The following is a 12,872-nucleotide window of genomic DNA, read 5'->3' as shown; positions in this document are numbered from 1 at the left end:
GTTGTGTGTTTTCTTCCTCGGTTCCCATCTTGTCGTGCCTGCAGGACTCAAGCTCCAACACCAAAGCTTCACATCGAACACATGTAGTGGTGATGCTATCTAAGTTGGCCTTCTCAAACTCAGCAAGTTTGGCAACCTTCTCTGCCAACTCAGATTGCAAGCCTGAGCAGGACTTGCACGCACCGAGCAACCCAGAACGAGACTTCAACTCATCACATTCATCAAGCAAAACAGCATACTTGGATTGCAAGTCAGAGAGGTTAGACATGTGTATAGCGCACTCATCGCACTCCTCCTCCTCTGACACCACTACACCACTCTTGGCAAGCTCCAACTCCTTCAAAGCAACCTCTAGCTGGTCCTTAAACTCTTTCCTCTCGCGGGCAGCACGCTTAAGCAACTTATCTTGGCTCATCAATGTATCATTCATAGTATCAAGCTCAAGCATAAGTGAGTCAAGTGTGGGCAGTACCTCGTTTTCGTCGTCGTCGACGTCGACGTCCTTTTTGAGCTTTGCTCCACCGTCAACCGCCATAGTGCAAAACCCACCACGGTTTGCACCGGCGACAAAGCAGAGACCGTTGAGCTTGTCCTCGCGCTTCTTCTCAGACTCATCGTCGGTCGAGGGACAAGAAGAGTGATCATCATCGGAGTCATCGTCGAGGTCGCTGAGAGAGGCGAGGAAGGCGCGTTCTTGAGCTTTGGCCTTCCTGCGGTACGCCTTCTTGATCGCCTCCTTATCGAAACCGCCCTTGGACTTGTGCTTGCCAGAGGTGTAGTCGCGCTTATCCTTGCGCTTGCCGGAGTCGTACTTGTTGATGAAGGGCTTCTTCTTGGGGCAGTGCGCGACGAAGTGGTCCGGATCTCCACATCCATAGCATCCCTCCTTCGGGCCACCACTGCGTCGGCGATTCAAACGGTTGTTGTGAAACCGAGAGAACCGACTGATGACGAGTGCCAACTCATCATCCCCAAGAGACTCTAGCTGCTCCTCTGTGACTGACATCAAGCACGACAAAGAGAAAGAAGCTTGTGAAGGGTTAGTCAATGAACTTAAACCACTACCTGAGACCAAAGCCATGGTTGGTGCAGAGGGATTCTTGAGCTTGGCTTGGGTTTGGTAGTCGATCTCTGTGGACTTGAGCTTGCTGAAAAGCTCGTCAACGGTGAGGGTGTCGTAGTTGGCGGACTCGATGATCGCCGACACCTTCACATCCCATACCTTTCGATCAAGGGCATAGAGAAGCTTGAGCGCCCTCTCATGATCACTATAAGGTAGGTTGGCCTTGTTCGCTTTCATTTTGTTGACGATAGTCTGAAAGCGGGAAAATATGGCATCGATGGACTCGCCATCAAGCTGAGAGAAGTTCTCGTACTCGCGCTTGTACGTCTCGTAGAGTCTGGTCTTGACCTGTGCGGTCCCCTCGTGATAGCTCTGAAGCCTCACCCAGATCTCTCGAGCTGTAGTACAATCGGAGACACGCTCGAACTCAGAAAGCGAAAGACTCGAGAAAAGCACACTGCGAGCTTTGCTATTTGCGTTGTGCCGATCCTTGTGATCCTGGGTGGTACGGGCCGCGGTAGGGAGCACAACGTAAGTAGCATCCTCGCAAATTTCCCAGACGAGCCAATCAATCCCCTAGAGATGCGCAGACATGCGGATCTTCCAATAAGGATAGTTTGACCCATCGAAGTGCGGTGGTTTGCCAGAACCACGCTCCATGTCGCCTTCGTGGATCACGGACCGATTAAGGTGGAATGATCCTTAACCGGCTCTGATACCAATTGAAGGACCGGAAACGGCGACCAGAGGGGGGGGGGGTGAATGGGAGCCTCGAATTTCTTTCGAAATCTTCGACCACTGTCCCAATATCAATCCCCAAAAACCATACACGAAAGACTTGGTGACCACGACCCAAGAGAAGGGTGGATGCTCCCTCAGAACACAGCGGGTCACCACAGAGCAAACGGATCACAGATCGAGGCCCAAACGAGCAAACTCCCAAAATAAAACAGCACTGCTCCTGCAAATATCGGACACGTCCGGTATTATATCGGACACGTCCGGTATTTTCGGACACGTCCGGTATGATCTCGGACACGTCCGGGATTTTCAGCAGCAAGCTGACCAAAAGAGAAAAATCCGAAACCCCATCAAACGGTGTCCAAAAATCATGAAATTTTAACCATAGCTCTTTAGACACCAAGGGAAGATCTCCACAAAATTTCAGCTCAAAACTCCAAAGTGAGAAATATCGGACACGTCCGGTATGATATCGGACACGTCCGGTATGAACGAGCAGTTTCTTAGGAAAAATTAAAACAAGCCATAACTTGATCAAATCAACTCCAAATGACTTGAAACTTTGCGCAAGAGTTCACAAGCGAGTAGAAAGGCAACCTCTAAAAGATCATAGCCCGAGACAAACTCTAACTCCGTGAATCGAAGGAATTGAAGAAAACCCCAAAAAATAGGTCAAGAACTAAAATTGCCCGGATCTGCGATCTCGTGAGGAATTAGTGGATTTCCTTCGGTGGAAAGCTTCTACTCATGTCACTGATCGATCCAAGGCAACAAGAACGAACCGAAACCATCCCAAATCGAAGAAACGAGAGGGGAAACAAGAAGGGACAAAAGGAGCTCGTGAAGAACACCAAAATCACATCAAGAACACAACTAAATCATGAATCCCGGAGGACATACGGTGGACCTCTCTCATACATGGAAGCAAACTAGAGGAAGAAACCCTAAAGGAGAAAATGAAAACTGGAGGAGGTGAGGGAGATGGGGGCTCCCTCATCCTATTTAACAGGGCTATTACACATTCCCAGTTTTGCCCCTGGATACAAATGAGTTGAACCGCTAAGCCCAAGGGCGTTGTTGTCCAACCCGGTGTAATCTTGATCCGACGGCCACCGTGCCTTCTCACCGGTAGCTTCGCCTCGACGTGAACTCCCCGATGCCGCCACGTGCCGTCCGTCCCTCCTCGTAACCTCCGCCCGGGTTTTGAGGCCCAAACCCGTAAACCGTCCATCCGATGGTTTTGAGGTCCAAACCATCAAACCGTCCGCGAGTAGCGTACTCCATACGCGTCCCCCGCCATCCGACGCGTGTCACCGCCGTCCTCGACCGGCCGGCCCGCCAAGTCCTCCTGAGCCTCGCTCGACTCACGCGTCTGCCGTCTTGACCCGGTCAACACCGTCACTCCATGTCTTCTTGCACTTGTCGATGTCCCAAGTGTCAGCCACCGTGGCTAGTCACCCGGCCTCTGGGTCCCTCGGTCCAAGCCTCACGTCCGTCCTTCACCGCTCCCGGTCTGTCGGCACGGCACGTCCTCCTTGACCTTCACCTCGCCGTCGACCACCGCATCCGAGCTCCACACCTGCACAACACAAGCCAAAAGACATGTCGCACACATAGCTTTCGCCATGGTAGGGTTAGTCACCACTCAATCTACTTCGTGGATCACATTGACAATCACTTATCACAAAACGAACACACAAGGGTACTTGTCAACCTTGTGTTCGCACAATACAACCCCTTTAAACTATAGGGGCGAATAAGTTGCCTTTTTTACTTCTTCGAGACTTCATTCTTCACGTTGTCTTGCCAATCTTCAAAGTTACTTCTATCAGCGATGTCTCCGTATCTCCGACTTGAGAGTTCCTGCTCTGGATCTTTTGACTTTGCATGTCGAGCGAAGTCAAGATGTCTTCGCTCTTGAACCTCTTTGACTCTTTTTCTTGTTTCGAGCGAAGTCAAAACTTCTCCTTCAATATTGACTCCTGCAGGCAAACTTTGTCATAACATTTTGATAATCAACTCTGGAGTTTCAGGGCTATGTTTTCTGGTGAAGTCAAATCCCCAACAATTGTTGTTCTGGATTGGGTTCTCATCTCCTAAACTTAATTCTCGATATATCGTCATGGGAGCAGAGCTGTGACGCTAGCTGCTTTAGAAATGATGCTCGTGAATAATTAAACTACTACACATTATATACCGTACAGCAAGTTATCCTTTTTTCTCACTGCTGCTCTCTTAATAATCTTGTTGAAAAGGGAGAGACCAGTTGGTTGGTGTGTGTTCTCTCTTTTATAAAGGCTCTCTGTCAGGATAACTACTTCAGCAGCAAGCCAGGCGTTCGTGTCGGATGGGCTACAGGTTACCACGCCGTCGCGGGCCGTTCTGAAGAATAGGCGCGTCTTTCGGCTCGGATTGAGTGAACTACACTGATGGGTCCAGTCCAGGTGGACCGTGAGCTGGCGATAGTTACACTCCCACTGAAAAGTGATCAGTGCGAGACCAAATCGTTTTCGTTTCTATTTTCTGATAAATAAAGACCAACTACTAGCCTGTTTAATTAGAGACTTGGACTTGGACATGGAATAAAGTCGAGTGGCTCCGTGCCACCATCAGTGTCCAGCTTTTTCGTCGCTTTGGAACAAAAGCAGATGCGGTGGAATGCATGGAATCGTCCACGTACGCACGGCACTTTGTCTTGTAAAAATCATTCCACTGCACGGAATCAAACCGTGGAATGCATGGTTTATTTTATACTCATCACCGGTTTGGCATATTTTCGTTGCTGCCTGTTACTAGAAGTAGGCTTGGGTGCCCTCACTCACATATTATGGAGAACGTGAACAACGACAGTGCATATCTGATGCCGTGACCAGTCACCGTACGTCCACATACGCCACTGGGTAATGAAAATCTATTGGAGAGCAGAGAGAAATAGAAAACGATTTTGTGCAAATGATCCTCATAACAATAATTTAGAGAGTGTGTTCTAGAAAGGCTTTTGGAGATGCTCATATATAGTAGGTAATGGGAGTATTGTAGCATTGCCCTATGATTGAAGCATGTTGTTGTCGTGGCTCCGTCGAAAGCCGTTGAGGTTGCTTAAGGAAATAGTAGTCATTTATGCCAATGATAAAATTCAAATATATTCTAACAACGACATGCACAAGGAAAGAAAGAAAAATCGAAAAATCTGCCTAGAGCAGCTGCATCTCAGCATAAAAGGGAACAGCAACAGCAATTCACAAAGATTTTTTTGTGTGCAGCAGGATGGATGACCACACAAAGTGAAACCTACTCACACGTGTAGCATGCCGTATGAGCGCCACGCATCGGGGCGAAAGGTGTCGGCATGCCATCTCCATCAGAGATGCCGCTTTGGACCGCGGCCACACAGGGGTTTGCTGCTTTTGCCTGTTCCATACTATTCTATTCCTGATGGCCCCAGTGGCGCTATCAGATCTAGAGAGTGGGACCCCAGGACCCGATCATCACAGAGAGAGTGAATGTGATAAAGACACGACAGTGAGATCAAGGACGGTTTTATTTGAGCAGCGACGGTGACCAGAACACACCGACAGCAAGCACTCATGGAGTCATGGGCCGCATGCTGCATGGACATCAGCACACGGCTCAACCGCTGAAGTCAAGGTCGTCACCGTCGCCGGTGGCTTTGGTTGGGGCCACGACCACGACCGCACTTACTGCGAATTCATGATTATTATATATAAATAATTGTCTGATGCACACGGCCAAACAACCTTACTGCTGCACACAATGCGTGCACCATCTGGCATCTGCGGCACAGGCTCAAGGCTGGCTACCTGCGGTTGACTAATTGGGTCCACGCCCGCCGTTGTTGGTCTTTTAAGTAACCGTATAATTGGGAGTATGGAGCTGTGGTCATTGTACTTGATTAGCTAGCACTGTAATAGACTTTCAATGAACCAGTTCCATGGCGCAACTGCCGTCTAACGGGACTGCCTGTCAAACCATAGGCGCCTTACCGCCCCTTTTTTTAATTAGAAAGAAGGGGACGAGGGATAAAAGACAAAGAAATAGATCACGTTATTTATAATCGGAGAAAAGAAAGGGGCGTGATTGATGTGTCACTGGAAACCCGTAGGAAGGGGAGACGACCGGACTCATTCACATCTGAAATCGCCAACGAAACCGATCTAGAGATCGATTAGGCCGATATAGAGCCCGTCCTTCACCGCAAAAACTCGGTAACACCTCTCATTTACATCCTACACCTCCGACTCATTTACATCTATTGCACACATAAGGTTGCCCTAAGATCGGCAAGGCCACTTAGAATGCCGTAGAGAGATGCAAGGAATAGCAAGAGATTGGAAAAGTAGGGTAAAAAGGTGTAATAGATGTAAAAAGACGATTGGACGTTGGATTCCTCAATTGGTCATGATCCTCTGATATATATAGAGGGGTGGTCTTATCCTAGTAGAAAAAGTCCAAACATAATCCCCATGTTTCCTATGTGAAATAGATCCAAACCCGATTTGAAAAGTAATCGGTTCGGACTCTAGCACGGCCCTATTCGCTTGTCTTATAATTCGTACTTTTTGGCTTGTTTTTTCAGTCGAAACAGTGTTTTTCTCTCATAACAAATCAGCCGAAATAGTGTTTCAGCTTGTTTTTTCGGCGAAACGAACGAGGCCGAAAACTGCCCTAGCCGGGTCCCAAATCGGCCTGGCGGGTTGTCTCAAGCCCCAGAGGCCGACTTCAGCAGCGCGCACAGGAAACCGACCTGGCCAGGTCCCAAACCAGCCAGGCCGGTTCAGTCAGGGTCCGAGCAGCAGGAAATACCAGTCTGCAGCTTTGGCAGGCTAGGTGTCGGTTCCTCTTCTTTTCACCTCCCAGCCCCAAATGTGATGCTCCAAAATATGTTCAATGATCGTCTTAGTGCCAAAAACATTGTTAAAAATGTCTTTTACCGTCGCCAGTAAGTGGTCATTGGCAACGGATCTAGACCCGTTGCCAATGACTGCCATTAGCGATGTAAAAATTGCAACGTACGTTAAATCCGTCGCTATTGAGAGTTAACGGCCGTCGCTAAAGACTCATTCTGTAGTAGTGAAAGTGGGCCCCTTGGAAACAATTTGCACAGGCGGTTGAGTCAGGCCCAACCCTGGGGGGTTCGAGCTGGGCCTCCGCACTAGGCCCTCGAGGCCAGGGGGCCCAACCCCAAATGTGCAAGTAGAAGTAGTATTCTGTCTATGGCCCATAGGAACAGCTGAACCAGGCATACTGACTCCGCATCGATTCTGCTCGCCTTCCGCGTTCCCGTGCCCTTCCACCGCGCGGCCGCGACTCCGCCTTCCTACGCGAGTGAGCGACTCGCCGACTCCCGTGCGAGGCTGCGAGCAGCGAGCGATCCCATGCGTCTTGGTGATCTCGAGTAGTCGAGTGTGAGGGGCCGCTGGACGGCGGCATCCACTTCCGTCTGTTCCTGACTTCCTGGTTTTTGTATACGAAGGTAAGAATTAAGAAACTGGCCCTAAGCGGCCAAGCCCCCAAATCAATATTTGCTCTTGTCCCCAATCTTTATTCTTTACTTCTTTAGATTTGGGATTTAGGAATCCCATATGGTGCAGCAGCCATGTTGAATTTAGTATGACATATTTTTTAATTACTTACTACTTTTCTAAATTTACAGTGAACTCATGTTGCCCAAAAAGCATGCATAAAATGAGAAAAGAAAAAAAGAAGAGAAGGATAGAGGGCTTGATAGAATCACAGAGAGGATCTATTGATAATTTTTTTAAGAGTAATACAAGTACTACAAGAAATACAGATGGGTCGGCAATAGTTATTGTGGATGAAATTGATATTGAGGCCATCATCAATGATTTCGCAGCAGTAAATGTTAGAAGAAAATTTGAAGGTAAGATAAGATGTATAACTAGTTTCATAAGAATGATCGGTATGCATTACATTTATTAGAAACGTCACTATATTATTAGGGTTGTATTAAAGGGCCTATCGTTGTAGCTTCGCTCCAGATCTATAAATTGACAGGACCGGGCCTGGGTTGAGTTAAGCACCCGCCGCCCGCCCGCACGCGCAAGACCGCCGCCTCCACTGACTCTCACTGCCAGCCAGGCCACCGCCGGCCCTAGACGTGTCGGCGCTCGCCTCTGCCCCCGCGTGTGTGTGTGAGGGAGAGTGAGAGGCTGATAGGTGGGGTCTGTGGTCAGTGACAAGAGGGAAAAAGTAGGGGCTCTCAAGGAGGTGCTACTGAAGTTGGAGCCACGATTTGAGGGCCCAAGAGTTGGGGCTGGCCCCTATTCAGCAAGTAAGGACCCTATTTTAGGGGCTATGGCTGGAGATGCTCTTACAAATGAGAAGGTACGTGCTTGTCAGTTGTTGTTGTTGTTTTCCCGTCTCTTATCATTTGGATCGATGAGTTTGAGGCCCAACCTCGAAAGGCCAAGTATGAGTGCGTCTTACGCGTTATACACACTAGGAAAATCTTTGGAACAACAGCCCCGCCTCTGTTGCAGGATGCGGCGGTTGGCTTGCTCACAACATGTTTCAGGAAGCAATCACGTAGAGCACGAGATTAGCTCATTCTCAAGTACAGGTAAAATTAAAAAAAGGCGATATTAATAACTCAAGTGAGCTATTATTATTCGTTCTTTCCCATTAAAGGAACATGCATGCAACCGGCCAGGCCATGATCGTCTGGCACTAAGCCACTGAAGGCGTACAGTTTACTACTTAATTATTTTGTGAAACTGACTGACACAGCTGGGCCTGGCCAGCAAATGACAGATCATAGAATCCACAACACATATTTTGTGGCTAGTACGTGCTGTTGTTTTATTTTGTAGCTATGGATACAGCTCGATGAGTGACAGAAACCCCAGGACTGTCCTCGTCTTATGGTGCCTGAACCCCGCGGCCATGAATATATTGCGCCACTCGTGCTCGTCGCGCTCCCTGCCCGGTGTCGTCACCATCATGTTCAGATCGAACGTGACCTGGGCTTGGAACATTATGTCATTGGCAGGAGACCCGACGACTGTGTCTATGATGATCACTTTCCCTCCTGATGGTTTCTCCGAAAGAATAGCCTTCTTGCATTGAGTTAGGATCTTCACGCAGTCCTCGTCGTTCCAGTCATGCAAGACATGCTGCGATTTTTAGACCAAAAAACTCAGCAAGATCAAAAGCACAGGGTCGCTCTGGCATGTTTTTAATGCATGGTGAAGTAAGGGTTATATGTAATTTAGGAGGATTATATATATATACGACCTTGAGCAGCACAGCGTCAGCAGGAGGGATCGAACTCATCATATCACCTACTATGTATTGAACGCCATCAGACGGCTGGATGTCACCGATCACGTGGGAGAGGTCCAACACCGAGCACCTGACATGAGGGAACGACCTTGCAATGGCCCTCGCCGTGCTGCCGTTCCCGCCGCCGACGTCGACCAGCGTGCCTACGCCGTCGAAAACCTCGCCGCACCGAGTCACCACGAAGTCCAGGGTGAGTTGGCTGTCGGATCCCAGCCCGTCCATGAACACCTTGTTAACCTGCGGGTCGCGGCGCCACGCGTCCCACTGGTCCGTGCCGTGCGCCATCCTGAAGGGCGTATCGTCGTCGTCCCCGCCGCCCTTGAACCACTCTGACAGGTGCATGGCCGCCCCGACGTGGTACCTGTTAGTCTGGGCGAGCACGAACGGCGCGAGGCTGGTGCACCCGTTGGCGCGGGCGTCGTCCACAAGGAGGCGAGACAGCGGCGTGAGGCGATACACGCCGCTGTCCCCTGTGTCGACGGGGGCGTCAAGAGCGAGGACGCCTGTCACGACGAGGAACCTCACGAGGCGAGGCAGGTAGGGCTTCCTGGCTTGGGGCACCGGAAGGTTGGCGAGAAGGTCGGGGAGAGAGGCGGCGCCGCCGCTGCGGTGGATGGCGTTGGGGATCCCGAGCTCGACGGCGCACTGCAGGGCCATGGACTTGAGGTAGCTGTAGGTGAGGTTCCAGAGCTCGACGTGCGCCTGCACAAGCTCTGGGCTCGAGGAGGCCGCCATGCGTGATTCGGTCCTGGATATGTACTGCCTGGATCCTATATATTGTGTGTTGTGTGCAGATGTGGCGCTGTGGAAGTAGCGCGAGCCCCCCATGCCCATTTATAGTATAGTATAATATAAAAGCTTGGAAGGATCACACCATGACACAGGATTATGCAAATATCTCAGACACCTGATTATGCCCACGTTTTTTGTCGTGCAAAATTTGAGCCGTAAATGTGCCTATCGCGCGCATATGTGCCTTATCTTGTCCGGCCTTATCAGCTCCTGTTTTTCTCTCCTCTTGACTTATGACGTGCTGGCATTCTTTTATTGCTGCATTAGTAGAACTAGCTAGGGGTGGCGCTCAGCTGCGCGCAGTAGTGCTGACGTCGAAACAGCATCACCTTTGGCGCTGTGAACACTGGTGCTAATTCATATAACCATAGGGATTCGATAGTAATTTTCCATAATATAGCATTTAAAAGTGCGATTACAGAATAACCTAGGGCCTAAAATCGAAACTTCTGCGACCAAAGCATGCTAATAATAGGAACATGTAATATAGCGGATGCATAGGAGCCCTTTTGCAATTTTCTTAGTGGCGAGCACAATTTGGGCTGAGGCCCATTCGACCTTGTGGCCTGCTCGTCCAGGCACTGCCCACCTAGGCCTTCTCCTTGATGTACATGCCGTTTGGCCCGTTGGGGAGATCGGATATAAAACGGCGGTCAGTTAGGGTTAGGGGTCCCTAACTGGCGCCCTCGGCCATCACAGCCTCCACCTGCCCTAACTGGCTCCCTCGGCCACCACAGCCTCCACCTGGTTCGCCGCCTCCCCCGGCTGCCGGCGCCTCTGCCTGCCCCACCCCCGTCCTCCACGCCACCACCCGCCCTATGCCCCAGTCACCGCCGTCTACACCTGCATGCAACCCTGTCCCCCAGCCGCGGCGTTTCCACCTATCCCGACCTCGCCCCCTTGCTAGCGCCGCCTTTGCCCACCCCGTCTGCTGCGCAGCTGGGCTGCCACCCCCACCGCTGCTGCGGCAGACAGCGATGACCCGGCGAATGAGCCGGAGCACCTCGAGGAGGTTGGAGGAGTAGACCTCCCTCATGTTCGCGCCACGTCTGCCTCTTGAATGGCTTTGCCACTGCCGTTGTGGGCTCTCCCCGGCGGTGCGCTCCGCTTCCGCTCTGTCTCCTCCATCGCTGCACAGGGAAACCAGGCCCGCAGACGGGCCAACATTACAGGCGTCTATTGCCACGCAGGCGAGAGCCGTGGTGTCCAATGAGCCCAGACCGTTTTCTAGTCGCCTCCCTGAAGATGCCACGAACCGTTGGATAGCCGTAGCGACGCAATCGGACGACAGGCAATGCGAATCGCTCTCGTGCCTCAATCGCTATGCAGGATTAGATATATACGGTGTGGTACGTTTCACAATCTAGTGGATGTGCAACATGATAATAACAGAAAGAGCATGTACTACTTTACTACTTTTTTTTTGGAAAAGTCTACTTTTCACCCTCCAACTATTCGAAAAGTCCGGATTTCAACCACCAACTTCAAAACCGGACATCCTACACCTCCAACTGTTGAATCCATTTAAAAAACAACCCTGACCTCAAAGCTTTGCTACAGTGTAATTTTCAAATTTCAGGATTTTATACCTCTCTCAATTAAACTATGGACAAAGCTGAAATATCCAAAATGGCTAGAGGGAGTGAATAGCCTACTAAAAAATCTACAAAATTACTGGAGCTACTTGATTAGTATGACAAAAGGCTTAAGCGAGTTTTGCTCTAGCACTACTATGTGATGCAAGCCACCTATCCAATATACTAGTGAATTATGATCTCTATGGCACACACAAGTCTATGTCACTACTTCTATTCTAGTGAGCTAGCTAGTGAGCAAGATACTACAAATTACTTCTATGAGACTAGCTACACTAGCAAGGCTACATACAAGCTCTATTCAACTACGCAAGATATGAACAAGTAATGTAATGAGCAAGAGTAGTAATGATGTATACCGAGCCGACAAGAGATCAATTACTCACAATATGAACACTAAGAGACAAAGATTTATCCCAAGATTCACTTGCTTGCCGGCAAGCTACGTCCTCGTCGTGACCATCACTCAACTTCAAGGTTCATGCGCTTATAGGCATCACACGCCTAACCCTCACTAGGGTGCCACACAACCAACACAAGATGAGGATGCTCAATATCACGAGCAATTCCCTAGAGTGGCTTTTGACGCTCCGCCGAGGAATAAGCCCAATAACCCCTCACAAATCACTAGGAGATGGCCACGAACAATCACCAACTCGTGCCAAGGCTCCTTCGCTGCTCCAAGCCATCTAGGTGGTGGCAACCACCAAGAGTAATAAGCAAACCCGCAGCGAACATGATCACTAATACTACTAGATGCTCAAACTCTAAGCAAATGCACTAGAATCACTCCCAATCTCACTTGGATTGACGAATCAATGAAGGACATGAGTGGAAGGTGTTTGACATAGCTCACAAGGATGTATCACTGATAAAAATGTCCAAGCGAGTGAGCTAGAGGTAGCCCACACATATATATAGAGCCCCAACAAGTCATATACCCGTTGGGCAATTAATCTAGTCTCTACGCACTCGCCAGACGCGCTGCAGGGTGCACCGAACGCGTCCACTCACCAGCGTCTAGTCACTCTCTACGTGCCATGTGTACTAGCCATTTTGAAAGTATCCGTTGGTGCCCAAAGGCTCTCCACGCATGCACGTACTGCCCTCTGACCGGACTCAACGCTCGCCTGACCGGACTCAAGGAACCCTAGCGTCCGGTTGACTCCAGAGAGCATCCAGAGCCAGTTTTTGCCAGCCAGACGCGTCGGGTCAGCACTGACCGGACTCATCTAGTGTCCGGTCGCTTACTACGCATGTTGCCTGTCGAGGAACTGCGTCACCATCATGTCCGGCCGCCTCGGCCATGTAGATCGAGCATGGGATCACTGATCGGACTCTCCCGGTGCGTCCGATCG

At 50.0% G+C, this 12,872-nt stretch overlaps 1 protein-coding gene across 1 annotated transcript; it reads right to left on the bottom strand.

Annotated features, from left to right (window-relative positions):
• Positions 1-8,427: 8,427 nt before the first annotated feature.
• Positions 8,428-9,950, bottom strand: LOC136482658 (flavonoid O-methyltransferase-like protein Os11g0303600). Its single transcript, XM_066479865.1, has 2 exons — positions 9,080-9,950; positions 8,428-8,958 (listed from the first exon to the last, which is right to left on the bottom strand). The coding sequence occupies exons 1-2, from the start codon at positions 9,860-9,862 to the stop codon at positions 8,656-8,658; spliced, it is 1,086 nt and encodes a 361-aa protein (XP_066335962.1). The 5' UTR covers positions 9,863-9,950; the 3' UTR covers positions 8,428-8,655.
• Between the last annotated feature and the right edge of the window lie 2,922 nt (positions 9,951-12,872).

The sequence above is a fragment of the Miscanthus floridulus genome, chromosome 9, assembly GCF_019320115.1.
Source record: "Miscanthus floridulus cultivar M001 chromosome 9, ASM1932011v1, whole genome shotgun sequence".
Taxonomy (NCBI): domain Eukaryota; kingdom Viridiplantae; phylum Streptophyta; class Magnoliopsida; order Poales; family Poaceae; genus Miscanthus; species Miscanthus floridulus.
Note: the sequence above shows the minus strand (reverse complement) of the source record. Positions and strands in the feature narration are given on the sequence as shown.